This window comes from Canis aureus, chromosome 4, assembly GCF_053574225.1.
Source record: "Canis aureus isolate CA01 chromosome 4, VMU_Caureus_v.1.0, whole genome shotgun sequence".
Taxonomy (NCBI): Eukaryota; Metazoa; Chordata; class Mammalia; order Carnivora; family Canidae; genus Canis; species Canis aureus.
Window position 1 is genome coordinate 28,210,796 of NC_135614.1, and position 12,128 is coordinate 28,222,923.

The 12,128-nt window shown below is 39.5% G+C and overlaps 1 protein-coding gene across 11 annotated transcripts in view; it reads left to right on the forward strand.

Moving 5' to 3' along the window:
* Positions 1-12,128, forward strand: part of LRMDA (leucine rich melanocyte differentiation associated) — a 1,018,367-nt gene that overhangs the window by 798,170 nt on the left and 208,069 nt on the right. Inside the window, exon 6 of one of the 11 annotated variants that reach the window (XM_077895124.1) lies at positions 5,702-5,801. The exons of the other annotated variants lie outside the window; for them this stretch is intronic. Coding sequence (XP_077751250.1) covers positions 5,702-5,782 — 81 coding nt within the window. The 3' untranslated portion in view covers positions 5,783-5,801. The remainder of the gene's footprint in view (positions 1-5,701; positions 5,802-12,128) is intronic. 11 annotated transcript variants of the gene reach the window in all.

The window sequence follows — 12,128 nt, forward strand, 5'->3', positions numbered from 1 at the left end:
CCCTGTGGGGACCCTGATGTGGGACTCAATCTCAGGACCCTGGGATCATGACCTGAGCCAAAGGCAGATGCTCAGCACTGAGCCACCCAGGCACCCCTCTTCCTTTCATTCTTAATGTTTGGTAGTTAGACTGTCCTAAGTGTTAAATATACTCAGAATGGGTTTTACTCCTAGGGGTAGATTCATGTCTACTTTGGTCATAACTGAATCTTGCTGGACTACAATGTGTTCAAGAGTCAAAGGGCAAGATTTAGGGGCATGTGGTGGTGTTTCTTTAGGAAATGAAGCTGTGAGTCCACTTTGAATGTTTCTTTGGCCGCAGAGAGAATAAGGCCACGAGGATGATTACAACTATTGTATAGGATGTAAGACTTACTGATTATGCTATTTGGTCACTTTTCACATAGTACTACTCTCCAACATATTTAGATCCAGAATCTCTCAAGGTAATAGTTTTACCATATATTTTTAAATGAATGAGACTTTTGATGTCAACGATTATTGACCGTCTCAAACAAATAAAAAAGGACTTTTTTGTGAATGGTTCTGTGAATGATGTTTGGGGGTTATTTATCAAATTACTTTTCACACATCAAACCATTTTCTACTACTTTTTAACTCCGTTGTACTGTACCAATTGTATTTTGTAATATAAAAGCATTCATATTATGAAAATTAATATTTAACCAGGTAGAGGTCATGTATTTAGATAGAGAGTAATGAGACGCTTGGATGTCCAGAATAAACAGGCATATTTTTTGCTACTTGAGAGAAGATAGGGCAAAATAAAGTCCTGATCTTGAAAGGTTCACAAACTGAGGATTAATGTTAACTTTACAAAGCCAGTCTGTGTTTGGAACTTGAAGTCTTTTTTTTTAATCCATTTCCTCTTCTCTACAGTGAACACACAGGCATATGCACACATGTACCCACATGACAGAGCTTTCAGTATCCCAAATGCCAGCATCTGAGTGGCATTTTTTTTTCCCAAATCTTAGCTATCCTGTTGTGGACACTTAGATCATGGGAGCTCTAGCCCAGAAGAGTTTTGGTAAGCCTAGCACTTCATTAGAATGTATCCTACTGTGTCCTTTGGTCACCATAACAAGTATCTGTGAGTTCCAGAGAATCTTGCCTGCTTTCCTTGGATCTTCAGGGGGATATAAAACTCAAATGTAGTAGCCAGTCCTAAGTCTGCAAGTGTCCCAGTTTTACCTCCTAGCTCTCACATGGCACAGATCTTCAGGGAATCACCTGAGCCACTCAGAACATTATATCCTCATCTACTAAGATAGCAATGAACCTGGATTCTTGGACACATTCAGGGTCAGCATCCTTAATATCTCTTTTAAAAAGAGGTAAAATGAGACTGAGTAACACAGTGGCAGGGAAACACCTTTGGAAAATGAAAGATGTACATTAGCATTTATTTTCCCAGAGATTCAAAGTTCATGGAGATCAGGATAAAAACGTTTTAGAAGGTTCCCATAGCACTTACCTGTGCTACTCTTTCACACTGGTCACATGTTCTCTGGTGGTAGGATCTCTTCGGCATGTAGATAAAAGAGGAGTAATATCTCATCCCAGTGACCAGTGCTACTAAGTGTGAATTAGTAATTAAATGTACTCTGTAATTCTTGGCTTATGCAGAAAATGTTAAACTGAGTTTATGTGAGGAGGTGGGGGGGGGGTTGGGTGACCGTTGTTGCAGAAGTCTGCTGTGATATCTGGTAGTCCAATTCTCAGTCTGTATTCTTGGTCTCCTTTTTCCATGTTGTACTGTGACTCCCAGCAGCTCCCCTCGGCCCTCCCCACATGCTGCTCGCTTTAGACTGCTGTTGCTGTTTTTAATCTTCCGTGGGATACCCAAGCTTGTTAAAAAAAAAAAATAACTGCACATTAAGGCTATTTGGTGCCAACTGAGAGCCTGAAAAGTTTAAAATACATGATGTTTGGGAGGCCCTGTGGGGAAGCTTTTCTGCATGTGGAGACCTATTGTTGATGTTGGTGAGGACTCAGGGTGGGCTATTAAATAACATGTTCATTTTTGCCCAGAGATGATGAGATTTTTTGAATGTCTAACACACAGCAAGGGACTCCTTAAGATTTATATAGGGTGTTGTGTACTTTTGACGGGGAATTTTGTTTTTCAGTCTTGTTGGTGTCCATTACATTATATTCTAAAATGGATTTACCTGTGGGGAGTCACCCCACCCCTCCACCTTTAATCTATAGAGCTCTGGTGAGACCAGTCACTATCCCAGCACTAGGACTGGGCATGTGATCCAGTCTCCATCTAGCAGACTGTTCCTTCTCCTGGACACAAAGATTGATTCAGGGGTGGGTGTGCAACTCAAGCCAGGCCACAGATTCCCAGAATTGGCTTGGAACTTTCAGGAAACAGAAGCTTTTTCTGTTGCTTTGAAGATGGTAGGTTATGGATCTGGAGGTCCTGAGAAGTCACCACATGGAGAAACTGAAGCTGGGAAGCAGGAGTATAAATAGAAGTAATAGGAAGTTCTGATGATAAGTTTGGGTTCATGGATCCAACCATTTATGAAACTCTGTATCCTTGGGCTCATTAGGACCCTCCTTTCCCACATATCTTCCTAGAGGACTTTAAATCAAATTTCATCACTTACAACCAAAAAAGTAGTGTTCTCTCCCCGAACTGTCCAATTAGGGAGATTCTACAACCTACTCTGGAAATGCAGTCAGTTGCCCCAATATCGTCATAGTCATAACAGTTAAGAATTCCTAGTCATGTAGGGCTTTAATTTCATTTTCTGATAGCCACTCTGTAGTGGGAATAACAAAATAGCCCCACCTCCTGAAAAGAGAAAAAAAAACAAAGAAACCCCCAAACCCCCAAACAATAATCTGGTTAACCATCTCTTTATAAAAACATCTTCATATGCTTGAATATTAAAGCATTTCAATATCCAATTGTCCCTTCAACCTTGACATTAAATATTTTCTTTATTATGCAACTTCCAAATTATCCCCTTCCAGGAACATATGACAAGTTTAAAGCCTATCAAGGCATGATTTATATGAGACTGTTATACAGCCATCTCATAGCCTTTTTGGAAGATTTTACTGTGAGTTAGTTCTGGCATCTGGTCCTGAAAGATGGCGATGGATGGTGAGGGGCCCCCCGGAATGGGTCACATGGCGCTGCTCACTGGCCCTGAGGGATGGTCCTGCTGGGTCCTTTTGCTACAACCGCTTTAATAGCAGGGATGGGTACCTACAGTTACTAGGTGAGTGTGGAGGATTTCAGTGGACTTGGCTAATGTAAGTACAGTGAAGTCACTTTTGCTCTACGACAGAGACCCAGAGCTGCTGTCACCTCTCCTCCCTGCCCTGGGATAGAGCAAGGCCACAGCCAACACCAGCTTGGGCCCCTTCTCTTCTCTCCCCGGCCTCTCTCCACAGCTGGGTCTGAATCCGCAAATGACTTTGTTTCAATTAAGACATAAGAAGAAAAAATATAATTTCTAAGTCACTTAGCCTCGTGATACATACGCTGGGAAAATAAGTGTGTAGCTTTCCTACCCATCCCAGGCTCTGCAGTCAAACAAATCAATTCAGCCTTCAGAGAAGCATCCATTGCCTTGTGATTATGTTTGTGTAAAGTCTTGGGGTCTTTGATCAAAGAATGGCATTTCAGGCCAGGCCCTAATCCTCACTGCCTTAAGGTGTTTAAATGAGTAAAAAAAAAAAAAAAAAAAAAAAAAAAAAGTTGATAACAGCTGGGACTTAAATTTGCCTTTGCCCAGCTTTTGTTTTGAAAGGGCTTCTATTATCCGTGGCTTCCCTTTTCGAAGCAAAGATGGATCTTTGGGCAAACCAGAAAGGGAAGGAGGATATGAGAGGAAATGGGCGGAGACTCTGAATTAATCTTCTGAGGAGGAATGTTTGATCAGCGGGGAGGAGAGGATGGAAACCTCTGATGCTGACAGCAGGCACCTTTCTGACTAGGGTGTGATTGGCACCTTTGAAGCTTCAGTCAGGAGCCAGTGTCCAGTGGGTCGGGGCTTCCTCTGCCTGTGGGTGGTGGTGTTAATAATGTGGCAACTGGAAGGGTTAATTGCAGACAAGCAGCAGGATTACCACGAGGCCTCCTCAGCTCTAAAAGGAACAGTTCGAGGAAAGCCTCTGATCTGTCAGCCTTAGAGGAAATTAGTGGGAGCAGACTTGAGCAGGCTTAAAAAAAAAGGCATTTAGGATATTAAAGCGAAATGTGAAGAGGATATTGAAATAGGGCAAAAGGGATAGGAGTGCTGATCTCTAAAAGCAGTGTGCCCCTCTTCCTACTAGGAATTTCCGTGGTTTGTTCAGATTTCACAGATGCCTCCTTTTGATGGTCCAGCAGCGTGATTTTACTTGCACCACAACAGGTTAGGGAAGGGTTACGCCACGTCAGCAAGCAGTTGTCCCCAGGTTCCTGTGCAAAACTTGTATGGTCTCCACCACCCGGCGGTTTCCGAATCTCCTGACACTGAGGCTCCCAGTATAATTTTAAAACAAGTCAGAGCATTACTGACACCCTATCTGCATTAGCTATCTATTGTATATTTTACTTCTTACCCTTCTGGTTCAAGTCGGGATGTTGCCAATAAATCCTGTGTTACCATTAAAGAGGCCATTCATCACGCTTCCTAATGTGATTAATCAAGATACACCACAGTACCCTTAAAATGAGATCATTTTGATAAATCATGTATGACATGAAAAGACTTTATTCCTTTTAAGTGCAATTTAGACTGTAATTTTTTTCCTCATTTATGATTCATGGGAGAAACATGGATAAAATTCCCTTGCACAGTTACACCTTATCTACAGCAATAACTCAAAACTGCTTTTAGATGAAAATTCAGGGTCTTATTCACCAAAGCTGAATGCCAGCTCATTATTTTCTGGCGTTCAGTAGTCCAAAAATAATGTCCGCACATTAAGCGGCATTCTCAAAAAGTTGGAATTGGCCAGGAACCAGGCACATCAATTACACTCCATCATCCTTAATAAGGAAGAAATATCAGATGTCCTCTTGGAGGTTTTTTGAATCAGTAATGCTCAGCCTTCACCTTCCCAATTTGGAATGATTTGGAAACAAAAATGGTAGTAACAAAAAAGTATGGGACTCTCAACTGCTTTATATGGCTCTTTTCTCCTGTTCCGTAAAGCTCAGAGGAGGTCTTTTTTTTTTTTTTTTTTTTCTTCCTTCCCACATGGTTCAGGCTTTCTTTTCTATTCCCCTTTTCTTGTTTCATAAATGAAACTACCATTTTGTTCGGTCTGAGTCCTGTTTGTCTAAGCTGTTGTGTGATGCAGGCTTACCCTCGCCGCTGCCGCAGTAATTTGGGAAGCGATAGTCATAACCTCCAATAGAAAAATAATTTGAAAATGTGCCTTCTGGTGAGATCCATCAAGTGTAAGGTCACATTTTTGGTTAAAAGGCAGACACTGATGCTATTCATTAAACTGAAAAATGGCTTGTTTTCCACTAATATTGAAATAAACCCTGGATGAATGTGAAGTCATGCTGGCATGCACTTAGATAGAAAGCAAAAGGAAACACAGATATATTGAATTTGGACATGGAAAGTCAACACTTTTAGGGCTTGCTGGAAACAGGGAATCGGGAAGATTGGCTGAAACAAATGGGAACAATTAGAAGTTCATTTGCCTCTTTCAGAGGATGAGCGGTTTAAAGAAGAATTCAGAGCCTAAGAATTACAGACTCACTTTGTGTTTTGTCAAACACGGTTACCGGTGAATAAGGACTCGATCAACAGGTAATTTATTTCACTGTTGTTCTTGGGGATTTATGTCAGGGAGTGGATCAAATCCCTGTATTTGACTTTGTGTTTAACCCAAGAACTCACATACCCCATTCATATCCGCGTAATGTAACAAACGCATGAAAGCTCGAGTTTGTCTGGTGTGTCACATTCATGCCAGTGTTCAATCAGATAGACACAAACAGCAAATAAAGATTCCTTGTGTGTAATTCACATTTAAATGAAATTTCCCATGCTTTTGTTTTTTTTCTGATATAAAGAATGAATTAAAAATATAAGGCCGTTAAGGCTGTACTTGCCTTGTTTAGGTTTCCGTTTCGCATTTATGACTTCCTATTTTTGCTAAAAAGATCTGTAAATTTAAAAAATATGCATGTATCTCATTAAAAAAGTTTCCTCGTTCTAGCAGCACTCAGCAAATCTCCAAAGAATGCAAGTTTAGAACATAAATATTTTAAGGCCCCATAAAATTGGCAGTGAATATTTTTTTCCCTCTAAGACCATGTTCATTTCATTCCAATTTACTACCACGATTATATTTTCCAAAGCAGCTTTTAATACAATACACAATTATTTCATATGGGGTTGTGTAGGTCACCTCATTAAGCCTGCAAAGATCAGGCCTCTTGTGATCCCCACAAATATCCTTGCATTTATTCCTAATTAAAATGGCTCTCCTAAAGTGTCTCAAGTTTATCAATACAAATAACAAGCTAAGCAAAATAACCACATTTGGAAAGTCAGCGGGGCAAGGTGACCTGGTCCCCCAAACCTCAAGCAGAGCCAACTGTGGTGTGTCCGCAGTGGTGCCCTGCCACCTGTTGGCTCTGCTTACACATAACAGAATATTGATGTCCCTCACAGCGGTGGGGTCACCCTCCCTGACCCCTGTCCCAGTTCATCACCCCCGAGAGAGAAAGAAGGGGCCGTTCGAGAATTCCGGGCCTTCTGATTTCCCCCATCATTCATTTCCTTGGCCACATGTTTCTTCTACTAATGCTAAAAATTTATGGCTGAGCACATTAAGGGCAGTACAAGTCCTTCCCTTCTTCTGGATTATTTCAGAGTTTCCTGTCATAAGGAAATCCAAGACAACGTGTCCTCAGTGGATTGTATGTGACAGTGTCTGTTTCTATCTCAGGAATCTGAGGCATGATGGATAAACTGTCAGTTTTGAAGGATGATGTTTTCTCCATATTTCCATTATGAACTGGGCTGTCATCTCCTAATAAATTTCTTGCATTGGTATCAATTTATTTTTACAAGCAGAGGGTCTGATGTATTTGGGAAAGGCACTGACAGCAGATCTGGCCTAGCTTGACAGAGCTGGCTCCACCTCATTTTGGAAAACTACTTTGGTTCCAAGGACAGAACTTGACCCACAGCCCTCGAGAATAAAAAACTCTGTGAGAGGAAGAGAGACACATGAGGCAAGTTCCTTCTTTTAAGCCAAAATAAATCAAGCCTGTAGGACTACCATGACATAATATTATTTCTAAGACAACTCTACAAACACAGATGAGAAATGCCGTATGTAGCTACTTACTAATGCTGGTTTAGACCATCGCAATAATGCAGTGAATCTATGGATGGACTCAAGATTATAACAAGGCTATAAAGATCTCATATTTTTTACCCTCAGAAGGAATCTTAGTAGTGCTTTTCTGCCTAACAAGCGAGGGGTAGAGTCTATTCATGTAATAAATATTCGGTTACAAACTATGAGTGCGTCCCTGTCATAGTTACTACCAATAGCAGGAGAGGTCAAGAAACATTAGCCCTACCTCTCAAGAAACTTAAATCTACTTAAAGAGGTAAGATACACAAAAGCACAGGTTACACAAAGTTAGAATGAAGTAAAAATAAATTATAGCTAATGTTTAATGAGCAATGCTAAGATCTTTGTGTCTTAGCTTTACTGGGAAGAGAGGCCATAGAACCTCAGAATGGTTATGAAAGTGGCTATGGGAGGCAATCCTGCCTGGACTTGTGTCCCTGCTCTGCCACATACCAGTAGCCCACGAGACTAAGTGAGACTTGGTCAAATTACTCAGTTTCTCTGGGCCTTAGTTTTAACATAGGAGTAGGGGTTATGGCTGTCTCATGGGAATGCTGTGAAGATTGAATAAATTAATATGTGGAAAGTGTTTAACGTAGTCCCAGATACAAAGTAAGCACGGATATGTGTTAGCTATTTTAAACTATCATCGTTATCCTTCTGTCATAATAACGTGACTATTGTTACTACCATTTTACAGTCCAAGAAAGTGGCTTAAAGAGTTTAAGTAAATTGCCCAAGGTCATACAGCCAGATGGAGCCTAGCGCTAAATCTTGGTCAGGAAGGCATCTGAGCATAGAAAACAGAGAAGTAGAAGATATCCAAGTTGTAAATAAGTCAAGGACAGAATCCTTGAAGCTTAATTAGCTTTTTTCTTACTATCCTTTCCATTCCTAGGCCATAAAATAGCCTTGTTCTACATAGCCCCAAACATATTGTGGATGTTATTTAATAAGCCTTATATGTAGTGGTGTGATGGTAAAGTTTAAACAACCAGGTCTCTAGGAAAAAAAAAAAAAAGTATGTATGTTTATGTTTATGTGTTTAAACATAGTTTACTATAATTTTGATGTTTATAAACGATGAGTAACATGCAATTTACGTGTAAAAATTGAATATATAATGCCTTTTATTATAAATTCCATGCAGCCAGTTGATTCTTATAGAATACTTTTTTAAAAATTATTTTAGCCAAACTCTCATGTCCATAGCCAATCTAAGGTTGTAGTAGATGAACAAGTGTAGTTCTGATATGAAACATAAACTATTTTCTCTTCTTACTGAACATGTCAGAACTTCCCTCATTTGTCAATGACCTGAGCAATGTCTTAACTGGGTAACAGGGTTTGAATATTGGAAGACTGTTTCCTCCCATATTTATCCTACTTACAATGTATTGACCACAGGCACAGTATTCTTTTAATCTGCATCATTAACTTTTTTTTTTATCACTTTCTTAAGTTCAGGAAATCAATAAAATAGTAAGTCAATTCCTAATTTGTAGCATTTGGCAACTTCTTCTATAAATACTCCCACCATGACAGTGTCACACTACCAAAGCGACATCCCTAAACAGGTGGAAAGAGATGTGAAGTAACGCATCATTATATAGAATTTCCACTGGAGAGATGTAGTAGACATAAATATTGTAAAGAACATAAATAACAGGAAAATTTTATAAAGCAGGAAGTGTTGAGCTGTGGTATATATTACCTTTTCATACAATTTGTCCAATTATAAGTGTATACAATTCAATTTTTTTTAAGCAATCCAATTTTAAATAAAGACTATGTCAACACAAGATTCCTAAAAATTTAACTGTGGTTTTTGTGAGCTGGTCCAGGTTGACTCCAGACCTGCTGGTTATTTCAACTCTGAATGGCCTAGGAGATCTGAAACACTTCTGTATCTACATTGCATAGTCAATTAGTTATTAATAAATGACTTAATGGTTTTATTTATATGCCAGGCCACATAATTAATGTTGCATATTAACATGAATTGAATCATCTGTTGCTACAAATATATATTATATATATTATCTGCCTTAGTGTATACATACCAAATCCAGGGTGGGTTTTTTGTTTTGTTTTTTTTTTTTTTCAGATACCTTCAAACTTCAAGTTCATTGTACAGTTTTGGGATTCAAGTTATGGAATCAAGTAGTGTTGGCCAGAATTCCAAAGTGCCCACATAATAGCTGGGTACTCTTGGGCGATTATATAATCTCCCTAAATTTAATTGCTTAATCTATAAAATAATAATAATAATAGTACTTATATCTTAAGGTTGTTGATAGAGTTAAATGAAACTCTGTGTGTAAATGCCTACATATAATTAGTGCTCAAGAAATGGGACACACACAATTATATATACACTCATTACCTGCAAGTTATAATGTATTTTACATTCTGATTATGTTCTATGTTTGAACATGGGACAAAAACTAAATTTTTAGAAAGTTTTTTTTTTTAGAAAGTTTTAATAATTAGAAGCAAACTATTATTTCATCATGTTTCTGTGGACAAAGCTGATTGTTTATAGACAGGATATTCTGCTTTTAAAATTACCCATACTTTTTTTTTTTTAGTAAATTCTCTCTCATTTGACAGTTCAAGAAGTTCCTGTGTTAGAGGCTATAAGGCATTCACTCTCAGGTTGGGTCTGGGCCCCTCTGCTCTTGAAGTCTATGTTCTTACCAAAAATGACCAGATAGGACCCTGCTGACGTGGTGTGAGCCAGGTAAGTGATGGTCAGGAGAGGAGGATTGCAAAAACCTTGGGGCCCCCAATGCAGACAGAAGGTGGCACTGAGGAAACAACTTGGGCGTTGGGGGGCTTTGGCCTTCTGACTTGGTTCCTAATCACTTTGTGGACTTCAGAACTATATATCCTTGGACATGTTACTTATCCTATGTCTCTGTTTACTCTTTATTCAAATGAAAATAATTGGACATACCTCATACACTGGAAAACCATTAGCACCTAGAGTGCATTCGGGAAATACTAGCTCCTGTGCCACACTTCACCTCCTCTCTTTCCAATCCTCTTCTCTTTCCTCCTCACCTCCCATTATTCTTCCCTCTTCGTCCACCTCTCTTCACTCTGATGGGAGAGACTGGAAAGGTAGTTGACAGAAAAATCCATGGTTTCATATCAGCCCTGATTTATAGGTAGGATTTTAAATCTTAAAATTTTAAATATTTTGGGAACCCTGGGTGGTGCAGCGGTTTAGCGCCTGCCTTTGGCCCAGGACGTGATCCTGGAGACCCGGGATCGAATCCCGCGTCGGGCTCCTGGTGCATGGAGCCTGCTTCTCCCTCTGCCTATGTCTCTGCCTCTCTCTCTCTCTCTCTCTCTGTGACTATCATAAATAAATAAAAATTTTTTTAAAAAATTTTAAATATTTTAAATTGCAAGAGGCAATGACATAACTAAGTTGAAAAATCAAATCACTCTAAATCACATTAACAAAAATACATTTTTAATGATTTTATTTATTTTATTTTAGAGAGAGAGCAAGCACTGGTGCACAAGGGAGGAAGGACGGGCAGAGGGAGAGAGAAAGGGAGAGAATCCCAAGCAGACTCTGTATAGTGCCCCAACATGGGGCTCCATGTGGCCCTCTATCTCAGGACCCTAAGCTCATGACTTGAGCTGAAACCAAGAATCAGATGCTTAAACCCACTGAACTACCCAGGTGCCCCAACAAAAATCTTTAATCTTTGCCTATTTGCTTTTACCCATTGTAAATCTTATAATTGTTAAAAATCACGGCATATGCACTCTTTAATATTTACTATGTTTACTTAATATTATATAATAAAAATCTTGGCATATTTCTCCCTCTTTTATATTATAGTTTTATTTGGTTGCCATAAGAATTCATGATTATTTCCATAATGTCCAATATTTAGATTTTTATTTTTCCTTCTGCTATATTAGTGTCTGCTAAAAATATTTTGGAAGCCACCACTCTAGATAATTTGTAAGGGCTTTTACATCTTCTATATTCTATGATTTCATTATTTATGTAGTAGCCCACAATATGCCCAAGCCATGGTCCTTCCTTTTTTCTGTTCCTGGTTCTTTTTTTTTTTTTTTTTTTTTTTTTCCCTCCCTTCCTCTTTCCTTCACAGATATTTCTAAACTATAACTCGGAGCCTGATGCCATTTTAGATGCTGGACCCCTTTAGTGGAAAGGGAGGTTGGCGGGGGGTTGGGGTGACTGGGTGATGGGCACTGAGGGGGGTACTTGGTGGGATGAGCACTGGGTGTTATGCTATATGTTGGCAAATTGAACTCCAATAAAAAAAATAAAAAAAAAAAGAACTGGACCCCTTTATACCAGATAGAACCAATAGGAAGTTCTATGCTGTTGCTTTCAAGGGGCTTCCTTATTTCAGAGAAGTCTTTGGCACCTTACCCCTTCTCTGACTTTTAGCCTGCCCCAGCCTTCAGCTTCTTCACTCAGCTCAATGCTGTGCTTTTGCCCAGATTCTGCCCTTTGTCCCTTTGGGATATTTCTTAATCTCTTGGTTATTGACTCACCCTCATCCTTACCCTACTATTTTTTAATTACCCCCCCCCCCAATTTCTTGACTTCTGGCTCTGACAACCTATGGCCATTTCTGTTCCCAACCCTGTCTGTCATTCCCAACCCAATGCATCTGTCATGAAGTCTTTCTGTCTTGATTCACACTGAAAGGGATGGTGCCTTCACCCAGAAGTGGGTCAGAAGTCAGGCAGGTTCTTTAGCTTCT